Here is a 15846-nt window from a genome sequence, read left to right as displayed (position 1 = left end):
AGAGTCTGGCTCTATTACTTCCCTTGATCTAGACACTATATTGATGCAGCCTAAAATCACATTGGCCTTGTTGGCTGCCGCATCGCACTGTTGACTCAGTTCAACTTGTGGTCTACTTGGACCCCTAGATCCCTTTCACCCATAAAAGTCTCCTTAAGCCAGGTGTCCCCCATAATCCTGTATCTATGCATTTCATTTCCCCGTCCTCCTTTGCAGTTAGGACACACGGCCACCCTTCTCCTGCTCGCAGTCTCTCTGCCCTCCTGGCCTGGCCTGAAGGGGGTCCTCCTTGCCAACCTGGGATGGCGCTGCCTGGGCAGCCTTTCTGAAAACTCCTTTCCAGGCCAATCTCTTCCTCCTTGTTGAAGGTGTGACTCTAACTCCCATTTACCATGCGACTCATAGAATCATAGAGTTGGAAGAGACCACAAGGGCCATCCAGTCCAACCCCATTCTGCCATGCAGGAAATCCACTTGTTTTCAGAACTCTTGCCTTTGGCTCCACTAAAAGCATGCAAGGCAATGGGTTTTTCTGCCACTCCAAGTCCAGTCCTTCCCAAGGTTTAGGTGGAATCTCTTTTCCTGTAGTTTGAATCCACTCCGTACCTAGCAGCAAAAACAAATGTTAACGGTCACCCTTTCTGAAGACCTGAACTACCCACAGGTTCCAGCTAAAGTATTGCTGATCAAGTTGCTGATGGCAACCTCTGCCCTTCTGAGATGCTGCAGCAGGAAAGACACGTCCGGACCAGATCCATGTAGAAGCAGCTGGAACACATCTGGAGGAGCAAGTCGGGAGGTTGAAGGGTCTGGAAGTACCAGCCCCTGCAGGGAATGGGCAGCAGAACTGGGAACCTTCAGCTTGGAGAAGGAATGATCCAGAGGTGATCCAGCCGTCTTCCAATACCTGAAGGACTTTCACCTGGAAAATGGAGTGAGCCTGTTTTCTGCTTCTCCAAAAGGCAGGGCTGGGCCAATGGGTTCAACTAATAATAATAACAACAACAACAACAATAATGTATTTGTATCCCGCCCAATTACGGGGAACCCAGGCGGCAACAGCAGCGGGGAAATACAATATAAAAATTACAATCAGATACAAACTGACAAGCAAAGAAATCCTGAATAAATGCGAGGAAAGATCTACTGATGGCAAGACCAATTCAGCAGTGGACAGCTTGGCCGCAGAGGGGTGCGGACTGTCCTCCACTGGAGGCATTTGAACAGAGGATGGATGACCACTGGTGCCAGGGATGCATTTCTGTCCTGGTGTGTGTGTTTGTGTGTGGTGGGGGATGCTGGGTAAGCCGGCTCTTGGGGGTACTTGGACATCTCCAAGTGTCTGATTCCATGAGGGTCGGCGGTCACTCTTTGGCCTTACCTGCTTGCGAGAGTCATGGCAGGAATGCCGGGGAGGCTGTGACCTCAGACTGGGTTTGGAAGGAATCAGAGCCCTGGAGGCTGCCCAGGAAAGCAGCCCAAACCCTCCCATTCCTGGCCAGGAGAGAGAGTGGCCTGAGGGTTGGAGGAGGGGCTGCCCCAGGAGAGGCCTCCCTCCCCCTAGAAGTGTCCCTCCACCTTAAGCCAATGACTGCCACTGTCCAGCGGGATTAAGGCCACTGTCAGGGAAGCCAATAAGCTCATTTCCTTCTTGCAGCTGATAACCTGCAGTGGCCATGATGGAGGAAGAGGAGAAAGAAAGCTCCCTGACCAGGAGTGGCAAGAAGCCTCCGATGGAGGTAAGGCCGGAAGGGAGGCTGCCTACCTGAGCCAGGCCAGGTCCACTTCAAGGGCTGCTGCTGGAGGCAGGGACAGAGACCCGGGCATCACTACCCTCGCCAGCGTCATTCCAGTGGCTGAACCAGGGCACTTGGCACCCTGCCGTTGCTTCCCCACCATGCCCCTCCACCAAGACCTACCTCAGCCCAGGGAAGAGCAGCAAACCCCCACCTGACCCCAAATATGAGCTCTGACCCAGCTGGGCTCACACCATTTCTCTCTGGGTCCCTGAGAAGCATTGCTCTGCGCTTTGGATCATTTCAGGCTGGGGGGCATGGGGAGGCCCCAAGTCCAAGCCCAGGGAAGCCTCTCTTGCGCTGAGTTTGCCATCCTCTCCAGAAGGAATGCAATGGGGTCCCATCTTTGCCTCCGCTTGCTAGGCAGCCATGCACAGAGGAGGAAGAGGGCTGGCCCTGGCCCTCAGGGAAAATGGGTTTTGCAGAGTAGTCTTGGCACTCTGTGTTGCCCTTTCTGGGCTCATGTACAGACAGACTCAAGGCCACAAGTGGCACTGCTGTCACGCACATTGGCTGTGGACAATCGATTTCTCCAGAAGGGGAGACTGGCGGCACCCCCTATGGCCCAGACTAATCCCCCCACCACTGTCCCCCAGGAAAATGACAAATGACCACAGCTGGGGCAGGCAGAGCCCCAGGCAGGACTTTGGCAGCCAGACCCACTGAGGGTTCAAGGGGCAGAGTTTTCCATGAGCTTCAAGGGCAAGGTGGCCTTGTGCCAGGTGACAGAGATGCCAGTCCCTCCTCTTCCCATTGTGCCAACGCAGAATGTGCCACCCTAGGATTTTCCACATTCTGGGAAGGATGCGTGGGATGCAGGGATACTCTGCAAATATGTCTCCTTTTCAGTAGTTTCCTGAGGGGGAAGCTGGGTATCCTGTGTTCTGCTCATCAGATTGGTGAGAGGAAGGCTCTGGCAGCAACAGATTGGCATCCAGAGACAGCCCAGCCCTTCTTGGGTGGGAGCCACTGCAGGACAGGCCCTGCTCCAGCTATAGGCAGTGAAGGAGGGAGAGAAGGGCCTTGTGGTGGTGGGATGATGCCTCCCAAGGCCCCCCTCCTGAGGGCAGATGTGTGGGGCAGGGGGTCCAGAAGCCAAAGAGGCTCAGCAGGAGAGGAGGGGTGGGGTGGGCACAGGGACTGGCCGGTGTGCCTGCGAGTGTGTTTGAATCCTCGGTGGGAGTGGGACTGAGGGTGGTTGTGCGTGAAGACCCCTCCATCAATTCACCCCACTTCTACCCTCCCAGACCCCCAAAGTAAATGACAGAATGAAAAGAGGAAAAAGTGGCACCAGCCAAAGTTAGGAGGATTCTCTCTCTCTCTCTGGCTTTTCTTTGCAAACGAAGATTCAGGAAGGACTCATCCCACGCTTTCTACAAGTGTGTTGATGACTAAAAAGGCCGATCCGAGATAAACAAGTCCGGTTAAAGGAATGCTAAATGGTGTATAGAGAGGCAGAAGGAGCAAAAAGCATGGGAGTGGGCCGCTGGGCCACGTGCCCCCAGGGCCCAGCCCAGCCCTCCCCTCAGGAGGGTGCAGCAGCAGAGAGGGGGTCTTGGTGCCAGCAATGGGGCAGGCCTGGTGCTGCTGCTGACCCATGGAAGCAAAGGCTTCTAGGAGCAGGAAGGGGCAGGGGCTCAGGGGGGGGGGGGGGCGGGCATCTTGTGCCTTTTATTTACCCCTTGTAAAAAAAGGGGCCAGCGAGGCCCAGCTGGCCGTGACTTGGACCAAGCTGGCTGCAGAATTAGGAGGGTTCCAGCTGAGAGTTAGCAGAAAACCATCGCTTGGAAGGAACCTCGCGTTCCCCGCCTGCCCCTCCTCCTCCGGCCTGCTTTCCTGGGGATTTGGGGTTAATGAGTTAATAAGGATTATGCTCTTCATTAACGGGTTTGTGTGTAAAAAGATAGATGGAGAAGCAGGCACACAGAGGCGCACTGCGCCAAAGCATAGGGGCGCATGCATGGTGCTCTGTGGGGTACCTCCACTTTTGGGGCAGGGAGTGTGGAGGTTCCCTGCAGAACAGCCCTGGCCCCCAAAATATGCCTAATGTCACTTCACACCTGCCCTCTTGGCATCTTTGGCTGCATCCACACTGCAGAAAATAACCCAGTTTGGTACCATTTTTCAGCAATCTGGCTCATGGCTATGGAATTCTGGGACTGGAGTTTGTTGTGGGCCCCGAGAGGAGCAGAGCTTAAGGAAGGAAGGCCCCACAACATACTCCAGCTCCCAGAATTCCATAGCCTTGAGCCAGGACACTGAAAAGTGGTGCCAAACTGGGTTATTTCTCCAGTGCGGATGGTCTGTAATCGTAAGGCACTGTGTAGCTTGATTTACAGTTTTCTTTTCCTCATTGCTGGTGCTCTTTGTGGCTCATAGACTGTATCCTCAAGGTGCATTTGGGGAAGCCAGTAGGCAGGGAACGCTTTTGGGAGTCCACCTCCCTCTGTGCAAAATGTTTAAAACAAACTGCCCCAATTATATCTCTCACTAAATAGATTACAAAGGCAGAGCTGTGTTAGTCTGGATCAACATCCAAAGGGGTCTTGCAGCCCCTTGGAGACCATTGGAGAGAAAGAGAGAAGCCTTGGTGGGCCATTGTAGTTTTCATAGCTTTTGCTCCCAATGTCTTTCAGTCTCAAAGGGGCTACAAGACCCCTTTGCATGCTAAAAAGATGAACCATCTTTATTTCTAAGGTGTACTTTTAGCTCTACAACTGAAGGTGGGTACAGGACTGGGGCTGGAGTCCTAAATCCCAGGTGCAGCCGCCTGGGCACTCTTTCCAGGTGAGGTGGCCCAGGGCCCCTGACCATGGCTTCTGGAGATGCCTTCCTGCAAATGGGGCCCATGATTCCCAGCAGGTTTGCTGCATTCCTCTGGGTCGCTCCAGCAGAGGCTAAATGAAGTCTTGGAGAGGCTGGATTTAGCCGCCGGTGTGGCAGCCGCTGTCTGGCTGCTGAGATGCCAACATTTATTCCCTAGCGCACGGTGTGGCATAACAGTGGGGCTGGCTGGCTGGCCTGGTTCCATCCTGGGCTCCTCTGCTCCATGTGGCCCTCAAAGGGTGGCGAGTGCGGATCCTTCCGGCCAGGCGCTTGGGTGCCTGACCCAGCCTCACACGCTAAACTGGTGGCTTAGCCGGGATTAAATCATCCCTTCCCTCAAGCTACAGCCTCCTCCCTTCGCATGACCTGGTGCCGCTTTGGAGATGGTGGCCCAGCGGGCCCCAGGGGCAAGGCGCACACAGAGGACCCCCAAGGGACCCAGGCAGCCCTTACAGGAGCCCACAAGGGAAGAGCGGCTGGGAGGCTGCTGGGCCATGTGGGCTCCTTCCCTCCGAAGGCTGGCTTGGCCAATGCTGCTTCGGCCCAGGAAGGGTCTGCCTGACGGCTGGCATGCCCTTGGAGCACCCTCAGGGCCCTGGTCCGCTCTCTGCTCCCAGGGGAGGCTGGGGGCCAGGGGCAGCCATTTGGGGGGCAGAGGGCGGCCCCAGGCTCCCCAAAGATCTGCCTTTGGGCAGAAAGGGGCCGTGGCACCCGTCCCTTTGCAATGCTGGAGGACAAGTGCTGCGGAGGGAGGAAGGAAGGAAGGAAGGAAGGAAGGGCCCAGCTTTTAAAAGAATAGGTCAAAATGTAACTTTTAATGCTAACTTTTAAAACTTTTTAGAAACAGTTTTATTTTTATATACATTTATTTAAATTTACATTTTAACTTTTGGCTTCAGATGAATTTAGATCAATGCAAATAGCCCTTAAAACAATAAAAGCAGCCTTCCAGTTCACCTGGAAAAGGCCAAGGATAAGGAAGCCAAAGGCCCAAAGGATGGAAGGCGCCTCCTTCGGCTGCCCCCTGCCGGCCGCGCGGGGAACCGCCTCTCTCTCGCGTCACGTGACGCCCACCCCTCGCTGCGATTGGCTGGCCGGCAGAGACGGAGAGCGAGCCCGGGCAGAGGAGGCCTCGCCGGTTGCCATGGCGCCGGTTCCCTCAGCCCCGCCCAGGAGTCCCCGGATGACGCCAGCAGGCCCCTCCCGCACGTGTGAACGCGTCGCGTGTCGCGTGTCCCGGGCAGCCCCTTCGGCCAGACCCTCGCCCGGGACGGGTTACCCAAGGGGCAAGAGGGGCCCAGGGGGGCCCTGGGAGCAGACACGTGTCGAGGCTCTGCTCCGGCTGGCAAAAGGTGTTCAAAGGCGGGGGCCTCCATTTTGTGGCTGCCCTTCCTCCTTCGGCCGCTTGGCGATTGCTGGCCTCCATTGTTTGCAGGCAGCCTCCATTGTGCCTCCTTCTCTTGCTGCGGGAAGAGGAGGCCGGGCTCCAAGGGGAAAGGGCCAGATTGAGTCAGAACAGCCCCAGGCTGAGAGAGAGTGCTTGCCCCAGTTCAGCCAATGGGGCCATAGCAGGGCTTGCCCAGGCCGGGACTGGCCCTTCCCAGCATCGGGCCACCCTCAGGCCACCCTCAGGCCAGGGGTCTCTGGGCTGCCACTGCCTTCGTGTTGTTGTCCTTGTTACTCAGCGTTGTTTATTTAGCGCCATAGATTTACACAGCGCTGGACAGACAGTCCTTTACAAAGATGGAGGGCTCCCTGCCCTCAGGCTTGCAGTCTGAACAGACATGATGCAAAAGGAGGAGGGGAGGGAATGGCGGCGGGAAGAAGGGGCCAGGGCCAGGCCCAGCCGTCCTCCTCTCCCTGAGGCTGCGGGCAGCTTGGCCCTTCATTGAAGTGCTCTCCCAAATGACCGCAGCCCAGAGGTGTTTCCTCGCCTGTCACACTTCCATTAGTTCTGCGTGGCCAAAGCCCGCAAGAGCCACCATGGCAGAGCGGTCTGAATGGTGGATTAGGACTCTGGAGACGGGTTCGGTTCCCCATTCGGCCACGGAAGCCCTGAGTCCCACTCTCTCAGCCCAAAGGAAGGCAAAGGCAAACCCCTTTGGATTTAGTCAGAGACACAGGGACCACATTCACCCTTTCCCCTCCTCTCTCTCTCTGCTGCAGGTGATCCAGGCGGAGGCCGTGGGCCTGAACGCCATCTTCCTCCTCCTCATGTCGCGCGTTTCCCAGGCCTCAGGGTCCATCCTGCCGCCTCTGGGGGCCCTGGGGGGTCCCAGGAAGAGGGCCGGGGCGGCAGACGGTGGGGAACGTGGGGAGGCAGCTGACGCAGGTAGGTCCAGGTGGAAGGAAGGAGAACAGCAAGAGCAATTACATTTCTGTGCCACTTGATAGCGGACTCAGCGCTCTCTCTAAGAGGTTTACGGTCTGTAAGCCAATTGCCTCCATCAAGCTGAGCTAGCAAAGGATGGATGGCTGAGCGGACCTTGGAGCCCTGGGACTGGACTCACAACCTTTTGGCTGCAGGACTGGCATTTGACCACTGCACCACCAGCGCTCCCTAAGAACTGGCTCCTAATGCCCCACCTCCTAATGCCCTGCCGCCCCCAGAAAGAGCCCCTCAAGGGGGATAATTGCAGCTGTCCAGGGCAACTGGTCACTATGAGTAGAGATGGCAGGGTACAGCCCTGGACCTCATGTGGACCCAAGGCTACTCTGGACCCACCAAGTGACCCTTCTTCTGCTCTCAAAAGAGACATTTGATTTCCAAGAAATGTGCAGCAGGGGCATTTTACCTTTAAATGGGTTGCAATCCACCAGCCTAACTTCACAAAATGCGTTTTTCTAGAAACTGGCCGCTTCCAGTTTATTCAGTTTGTTGCCATGGAGGTGGGGGTCTTTTTGGCTTTCCTTGCAGCTCCCAGAGAATCTCAGGAGAGAGAATCAGCCCCCCCCCCCCCCCTCAGTCGGCCACCCCCCAAAATGTATTCTCTAACCCCACCGGAGGCAAAAAGCCCCCGATGCTGAAATGCATTTTGGTGGCGGGCAGCAACTATGGGGGCCCTGTGAGGTGGACATCTGGACCAGAGAGGTCTGGGAAGGCGCCCTTCTCCTGCCCAAAGACACACAAGGAACCTCCCCCCACACACACTTTCATTTATTTAAAGCATTACTCTGTTGCCAGGACCCCTGAGGCAACAATATCTTAAGTATCCAAGTAAAAACGTTTCCAAGAAGATTAATTGAATATTAAAAGGTAGTAATTCTTCAGGGGTTGTTTTAAGACCACAGGCTGTTAAAGCAGTTTTTAGGGGCTGAAGGCCACCCTAAAACTCTGCAAAGCTGGGGCTGGACTGACTTCTCTTGGGAGGAAGTTCTGCCCCAATTGTCTCATGCCTCAGCAATGCTTTAGAAAAGAGGGGTGGGCACCAGCTCCTGCTTGGTGGCAGGTCTTCTCCTCCTCCTCCTCCTCCTGGCATGGTGTGTTGCCACTGCTGTGGTCATCCATCCCAATCTCTTCTGCATGACCTCTGCTCCCCTCCTGCCGCTCAGCTCATCCAAGCAGCAGGGCAGCTTAAGCCCTGGAATTAGCAGGCAAACTAGGTCCCCTCAGGAGCAGCAGAGGTGACTGACCCTCAGGAGGTCTTTGCAGGTGTGGGGAGCACAGGGTGCGTGGGGGGGTCACCTTGCAGGAAAGTATCCATCCATCTGTCCATCCTTCTTGTCTAATGCAGGCTCCGGCTCGCTAACAACGTTGGCCAGGTCCTTCCAGAAGGCGGAGGCCCTCTTGCGCCATTACGTGAATCCTGGCCTCTGGCGCCTGCTCCCCTCCCAGGCCGGTGAAAGCACTTATGACAGCGAGGAGGAGGATTCACCTGTGGGGCTGGCTCGCCTGGCCCAGGTGGAGGGCAGCTTCTTGGGCCTCAGCCGCTGCTTGTGTGTCCAGGAGAATCCCCAGACAGAGACCTTCCGCGGCCATGTCCTCCCAGCCATTCCAGACGCCGCCCGGGGTGCCTTCTCTTACCACCCTGCCCGGGCTAGTGTTGCCCGCCACTGCGCCACTCTCCACGCCCTGCTCCGGCATCGCCACCATCTGCGCCTCATCCGGAACTATAGCTGCCGCCTCAAGGCTGCCTCTGACTTCGTGGGACAACTGAAGATGGTGCGGCATTGCCTCCTGCTCCCAGCCGGCCAGCAGAATGCCTCCTGGGCCCGTCTGCTGCGTGGCCTGTGTGAGGAGATGCGCACCCATGCCGGGCACTGGGAAGGGCTCCGGCAGCACATCCGCCGAGACCCTTGGCTGCGGCCCCTGCTGCTCCAGCGGCCAGAGGTGGTGCAGCACATGAAGCGCGCTCTCTCTCTGCTGGCCCTGCATGCGGTCCGAGTCTTGGAAGGCTGCCTGGAGGCTTACCTGCGTGCAGTGGCCTGCCTTGCCAGCACCACTCCCTTCTCTGGGCCCCCTGCCCCACTCTCTGACCTCTTCCAGGGCCTGGAGATCTATAACCAGGTGGTGGGTGACCGGGCCCTACAACAGTCCTTCCTGGAGCTAGGGGCCGGGCCGGGAGAAGCTGCAGCCAGAGTGCGGAGGGTTCCTGGGAGCTCCCAGGACACTTTTCCCATGGAGAGGGTGCTGGGCATCCTGGCGGCAGAGCGGGGCCTGCTGGCAGGCCAGAGGCTGTACCAGCTCCTTCTCCAGCAGCAGCCACCACCGCCACCAACAGGGCCCAGCAGCCCAGAACCAGCGCCCTGGAAGGGCCATGGTCAGTCCTGGCTGGAGCCAGAGGTGGGTGAGGGTCCCTCTGGACTCAGCACAGAACTGCAGTCTCTGTGCCAGGAGGAGGCGTCAGCGGTGCTGCCGCTCTTGCGGGAACTGGTGGCCTCCACTCACAGCCTGCACCACCGTGTCCTCAATCGGCCCAAGTGGGAGAAGCCTTCTCTGTTCCCAGAGTCCCCCAAGGTGGCTTCGCTGCCAGGCTGGAAGTCTGTGCACTGGCTGGACGCCTCCTTTGCTGAGGTGGCCACTGGGCTCAACAAGCAGTTCCAGGTGCTCTTCTGGAGAGCTGTCACGGCTTCCCTGGACCGCCAACTGGAGCTCCGTTGGCCTCGATGGCAGGAGGGAGCAGGGGCTGCCCTTGGCCAGCAGCTCAGCCAGGCACTGGCACAGGGTGAGTGTGTGCATGGGGTGGATGGGGTGAGGGATCTGGGCCCCAGTTTCTCCTCGTGGCCCTGCTGATGGTTGGCCCCTGAAGACCACCTCTCCTCTCCCCCCAGCTCCAGGCGTTTCCATCAATTGCCGACCCAATCAAAATCTCACAAAATCAGCATCATATTGCAGAGGTTGCTCTTGTGCACTTTGGTACAGAATTAGAGACTGGCCACATTTGTTAGGAGCATTTCTATGTGGTAGGCAGCGCCGTTTGTGAACAAAGTGTTTGCTTGTAACCTTTCTGCTCAGAGAAGAGCTGAGTAAACCCCCAAATGTTTTCCAGCCACATTTGGACAATAATTAATTACTCTTAGCCACACAGCCCCCCCCCCCGACTTCCAGGAGCAATTCCAGGGAAAGATGTGGCCCCTGCAGGGACCTGGATCACTGGGGGCCCCCTGGGAGACTCCAGTTCAACCCCTGAGTGGCTCATCGGTGGCCCGTCCATCTGTTTGTGTGCCTTTTCCTCCTGCTTGTCTGGCTGGGCCTTCCCTGAATGTTCATCCATGTTGCCTTGCAGCCCACCTTCCCCGGGAGAGCGCAGAGGAGCTGAGGGCAATGGCGCTGCACCTGCTTCTGCAAGATGTCAGCCAGCATTGGGACCGAGGTGACAGACTGAGTGGGGGGGCTGAACAGCGGTGGGGAGCCAATTCGGGAGGCTGTGAGTTGGCTGTAGGGGAGGCAGGGGGTCTTCTTCTCCCAAATATGTGGCTTGCGCTGTGTCGTTCTGGGTGGGGTGCGGAGGGCACTGCCAACCATTCTCCTCATCCAGCCTTGCTCCACCAGGTTTCTGCCATGCTCTGGGCTCCAGTCTCACAGACAAATGCATGGCCAAGCCTGCTGGCCCAGGCACAGATGCCACCTGCAGCCAGACTGCCCAGCTCTTGCAAAGCCTCTACCCATCGCTGGCCTTCAGCCTGAGGTGCCTAGACGTCCCACCTGATGGAAGTGCCGGTGAGTGATGGGGGACGGAGGAGGCAGCTGTCTCTAGCTGCAGCAGGTCTGGGTGCCATCATCCCCAGCCCCTGGGCTCCCGCCGACTCGTTCCTCTCCCTTGCAGCCAAAGATCTCCTTCTCGCTAGCCTCCGCCTGGAGCTGCTCTCGCTCTCTGTGGCCATCGCTCACGCCTCCTGCTTCTGGGTCATGAGCAAGGCCTACCAATACTTGGCTTCATGGTCCCTCAGCCAGTTCCTCCTTGTGACCCAGGGGGACTTGCAGGCAAGTAGGAAAGTGGGACTGGGGAGTGCTGACCACTGAGTCCAGTCCGTGGGAGTGGCCTTCCTCCTCCTCTGTCCCTGTCAGTCTGGCCTGGGAGGGAAAGATCCCAAATTCCATCAAAACCTGTGCGTGAGTAGGATGAATCCTCAGGGCTCCCTCCCAGCGGACGGCTGTTTCAGAAGCCAGTGTCTGAGCATCTCACTCCACACTTTCAGCCTGTGTGCCCAACGCCCAGGGGAAGGGAAAGGGTGGGTGGGGGGATTCCTGGCAGGCTGAGGAAGAGTGTGCAAGGCTGGGATGCCACCAGGTTTGAGGACTGGCCCCTTCTACCCACAGCTCCTGATGGTAGAGACAAAGGACATGTCAGATTTGGTGCACCGGGCGTTTGCTGAGGACGAGAAGACACAACGGCCTCTCCTCTCTCATCAGGAGCAGGAGCTGAGTGAGCAAGTCCATGCCATGGCCACCAGCATCAAAGTAAGTGAAGCCTTTGTGTGGGATCCACAGCACTGCAGATGTGTTGAGTTGCAGCTCCCACCATCCAGCCGTGCTGATGGGAGTTGGGGTCCAGCTACAGGCCCCTCAACCCTGCTTTAGTGGGAATCCTTCCTCGCAAATCTGCTTTTGGTTCTAATCAGGTCTGAGGGACCCTCAGGGTTGGCACCTCAGGCCTGTTCAGGGGAGATGGTTGTGTCTAGCTGTGTTTGCTCTTGACTGGTGTGTGGCGTGTAGCATCTTCTCCCTGTCTGTGGGGCTTATGCAATGTGTTTGGTGGTGGTTCTTGCCTCTCGCATTGGGGGAGAGACTCCAGTACTCTGCTTCAAGTACACACACGGCTCCCCTTCTCCTCCTCAGCATTTCACCCACAATGTGCTGAAGCTGTTCTCTCTGGACTGCAAGCGCATGTCAGCTGAGATCTTTGGCCAGACCATGCCGCTGGGCAAATACTGGCGCCTCGCCCTCCGATCAGGTATCTCACCATGATGGGTGGGAGTGGGCAAGAGGATGACCCTGTCCTGTGGTCATGAGGTGTGGGTAGCCATGGCTGCAAGGCACAGCAGAGGAACCTTCTCCACACTTTTGGAAGTAGTGCCTCCCTCTGTGCTGGTTCCTGGAGTGCCCAAGCAGGAGGGTATGCAGTTCCAGGCTGCATGCAATCGGCAGCCATTATGTGGCACAGAGATTGTGGGACAGGAGGGGTTGGATCCAAAGGTCCCTTCCAACCCTGTGATTCTGAGCTCTTAAACCATTGCCCGCTCTGGCTGGCACGAGACGACAGCTCACCAGGATGGTCTGTTTTCATGTTAGCCCTCTTTGGACAACCCAGCAACTGCCTTGGGCTGGCACCCGTGTAGCCTGTGGGAGTTTGATTTTCCCTGGAGCCACAGCTGGCTGCTTCTGGCCACAGGTGTCATCTGAGGCCTCTGTTGATAGCTTGTCAGGCTCCCAATTGCCACCCCCAAACAACAAGAGGCTGTGCTTCCTAAAAGTAACAGCTTTATTGAAAGGTAAAGGTATAGGCAACAGAAGTGACTTCTTTGTCAGGAATGAAGATACAGAGTTACAGATGGGTTATATAGTCCCACGAGCAGACCCACCCCCATTAAGCAATAAAGTTAACTAATTGGATCAGTCTTTCCCGCGCAGTGAGGAATCTCCACCCAGATGACGTAGTGTCCTCTCCTCCGGCCTCTCGGCCTGTTCCCAAAACAATTAAGTTCTCACCAAGTGTTATCTCCTCCTTGCACCTGTGGCCTTGAAGCCCAGACATCCCTCCTACTAAACTAGAATAATATAAAACCCTAACAACCTATGAGTAGAGGTAAGAATGGTTAATATCCCATCATCCCACAACCCAACATACATGGGTAGCATATAAAGCTTAACAACAACACATATTAATATCAGGAACATATTACTATAACAGTCTATAAGTAGTAGCATAACTCTTAAGGTTTAACTCACCCCTCCCAACAACAAGAGCAGTCTCGGCCTGGCTGGGTAACTCCCTAACATTGTAACATTCCAATCCTAATAAGCAAGCACAGAAGCTAGCCATCTATCTATCACCTTCTAGTACCTTCTAACTAACCAATATATATCAAACCTATTATGTCCTTAATCAAATAACATCTAAACAAAACCCTAAACTAATAATCCCTCTGACAGAATCCCCAAATGAATATATAAATGATCCATGAATATATGAATGCAGGGGAGTTCTGACATAGCTACAATCTCCCCCGCAGAGGCAGTGGGCAGGCAGGTCCTGGGTCCCATCATTGGAGAAGAGGAGCAGGATGAGGGGGCTCTTGCTCTCCTGCCGTTTGCCAGCCCTGCGGAGAGGAAGGGCAGGAAGGAAGACATTATGAGCCCGCTATGGTTTAGCCCTCCTGTTCTCTTGGCAGAGCTGCCCGCCATCCCCAGCGAGTATGCCTCAGCCGCTGTCCAGACGGTGCTGGGCCAGGTCCTGACGGGGATCCAGCTGCTGCCCCAAGAGGCCCAGGAGCCAGCGCTCGGCCAGGTCACTATGGCCTTCTTGGAGGCCTGGATGGACTATATCCTTGCCCAGAAGATCAAGTTCAGGTGAGTCAGTGGCCCCCAAGGGTGGGCAGGGTGAGAGAGAGGGGTGTGGGGGCTCCACTCCATCTGATGGGCAGCCTTTCTTTCTGACCCCCAACCCAACCCCAGCCTCCAGGGGGCCCTTCAGCTCAAGCAGGACTTTGACCTGGTGCGGGAACTGCTGCAGTCGGAGGACTCCGGACTGGCCCCTGAGATCAAGCAGGCTGTCCTCTCCCTGCGGGTCTTCCAACAGATGGACAACGCCATTGCCTGCCTCCTCCAGCAGCCCAGCAAAGCCCCCCTACCCTCCCACACCTGGGGGGCCTTTCAGAAGTGCTGTGAGTGACCCTTCCCCCCCCCCCTTGCAAGGAGATGGCCTGATTAGCACAGCGCAGGCAGAGCTCAAGAGGGACCAGAAGGGCCTTTTGCGGAAGGGAGCCTCCATGGCTCAGGGCCAGCCTGCCTTCAGCACCGGGGCTGGGTGCTCAATTGTGAGGGCTGTGTACAGATGTCAGGTATTGAAGGCATTGAAGCCCCCCGGCTTAATCTCCTCTCACTGCATCAGCCCCAGGGTAGGGTACTGGGGTCTCTACCAAGACCTAGTGGTGGTGTGTGAAGTACCTTGAATGCTCTAAAAGTACTGTGTAACAGCTGTGTCTAAAATGGCGGGTGAGGCAGAGGCTGTCTGTCTGTCCTTCTGTCCATCATGTTGGGGCTGGCTTCTTTGGTTTGATCCAAATGGGCGATCCTGGGATGGGGCAGGTTTCCTCACCCATAGGCAGGATCAGGCTGCGGGGGGTGGGCAGATTGGGAGGCAATGCCACCCATGGTTCTTCTATGAAGCAGTCCTACACTGCAAGAAAGAGGTGAATGAAAGAGTGCCTCTGAGTATGCCTGCTTGATGGCTGAGCTGCTCTCCTTTCCTTTGATGATGGGGACACAGGCAGTGTGTGGTTCTGACCCTGACTCCTGGGTTCTCCTTACCTGCCAGGCCCTGCTGCCCCACCTTACCTTGAGCTGAGCCACTGCTTTTCCTCTCTCCTCCACAGGCTCTTCAGATGGGATTCGCACCCAGGATGGCGGCCCAGGCAGCCTGAACAGCCTGGAGAGTTTGGATGGACTGCCAGCCCATCCAGCAGTCCCTCTGGAGAACCCAGGGGCGGGGACGGCAGCCGTGGGGGACTTGCTGAGCCGCATGCAAGGGGGCGGCTCCAGCCCTGAGACGTACCTCAGCCCCACGGAGCAGGAGTGGCTGGCGCTGCGCCTGCATGGGGGCCGCCGCTGGAGGGTGCCTACCTTGCCCTGCATGAGCAGGACCTCCGAGTCCTGACTCTGGCCCTGGGCTTGACCACCAGGCCTCTTCCCCACATGGAGTGGCGCTGCCAGCCTCCCTTCCAAGTGCCTCTGTCCCACACTTGCCTTGCAAGACTCTCTTGAGATGCCCTGGCCATGCTCCGAGGTGCATGGACCTTTTTTGCCGCTGCTTCTGTGATGGAGGCTCTTTGTTCTCTGCTGAAGGTGCTAAAAGAGGTGTCCCTGTTCCAAGCCTGGCCTCTCTCAGTCGCCTTCTCAAGATGGCCTCCGGTGCTTTCCACAGAGCGGTGGCAGCAGCAGCAGTGAGAGGTCTTTGCAGGAGGAAGGAGTTCCCCTGGGGACCAGCCCAGGGCAGCTAGAGCAAGGCTGTTCTACGCGGGTGAGCTTGTTGTGTAGCAGCATCTGAGAAAATAAAAGGTCGTTCCGTACTTTGAACATGGCAAGCTGTGGTCAAACCCACTGGGCCCCGTGTGTGGTGAGGACCACAGTCTCAAATCAGAGGTGGGCAGCTGAACACCAGCTGACCATCGAACTATCCTCCCCTGTAGCACAAGCAGGGCATGCAGAGAGAGGGCCAGAGGGGAGAAACATGCCTGGCTCACTTTGCCTTTCTCTGCCATCACCACAACCCTCCACAGCAGAAGCTGCCACCAACTGGTCTGCTATCCGTTTTCCATAATGCAAATGCAGAAGTGGCACTGAGCTGCTGGTTGCCCTTGTAGGGTGGCAGGGGGTTTGGGCAGGAGAAGCTGGGTGGGTCTGGTCACACTGCCAAGGAAGGGGAAGAGCATGAGGGCCTGCTTTGGGGTTTCTGTGAGCTGCCAATGCACTCGCCTCCCCAGGAGACGGCATGTAGCCTCTTAAACAGGCGTATCTGGGCTGGTGGGAGACCCACATCCAGCACATGAGGGAGCCACAACGGGG

General features: G+C 56.8%; 1 protein-coding gene across 4 annotated transcripts; it reads left to right on the top strand.

Annotated features, from left to right (window-relative positions):
- Window positions 1-111: 111 nt before the first annotated feature.
- CCDC142 (coiled-coil domain containing 142) lies at window positions 112-15350 on the top strand. Of its 4 annotated transcripts, XM_042466924.1 has the most exons (12): window positions 112-1269; window positions 1658-1739; window positions 6789-6954; window positions 8357-9787; window positions 10349-10435; window positions 10615-10782; window positions 10889-11046; window positions 11383-11523; window positions 11902-12016; window positions 13455-13632; window positions 13738-13946; window positions 14658-15350. In XM_042466924.1, exons 2-12 carry the CDS (start codon window positions 1677-1679, stop codon window positions 14936-14938), a joined length of 2997 nt encoding a protein of 998 aa, XP_042322858.1. In that variant the 5' UTR covers window positions 112-1269; window positions 1658-1676; the 3' UTR covers window positions 14939-15350. The 4 variants fall into 4 exon arrangements, with proteins under 4 accessions (XP_042322858.1, XP_042322857.1, XP_042322859.1 ...); XM_042466923.1 differs by lacking the exon at window positions 1658-1739; XM_042466925.1 differs by lacking the exons at window positions 112-1269; window positions 1658-1739 and adding an exon at window positions 5855-5974.
- The last annotated feature ends 496 nt before the right edge of the window (window positions 15351-15846 follow it).

This window comes from Sceloporus undulatus, chromosome 5 (genome assembly GCF_019175285.1).
Source record: "Sceloporus undulatus isolate JIND9_A2432 ecotype Alabama chromosome 5, SceUnd_v1.1, whole genome shotgun sequence".
Lineage (NCBI taxonomy): Eukaryota > Metazoa > Chordata > Lepidosauria > Squamata > Phrynosomatidae > Sceloporus > Sceloporus undulatus.
Note: the sequence above shows the minus strand (reverse complement) of the source record. Positions and strands in the feature narration are given on the sequence as shown.

Bases quoted from the DNA above. Each gene is read 5' to 3' on its own strand.
- CCDC142 (XM_042466922.1), top strand. From the start codon at position 6,528: ATGACCGCAGCCCAGAGGTGTTTCCTCGCCTGTCACACTTCCATTAGT. The intron at 9,788-10,348 runs GTGAGTGTGTGC...GTTGCCTTGCAG, and splicing joins CAGCCAGGCACTGGCACAGG to CCCACCTTCCCCGGGAGAGC. The intron at 13,947-14,657 runs GTGAGTGACCCT...TCTCCTCCACAG, and splicing joins GGGGGCCTTTCAGAAGTGCT to GCTCTTCAGATGGGATTCGC.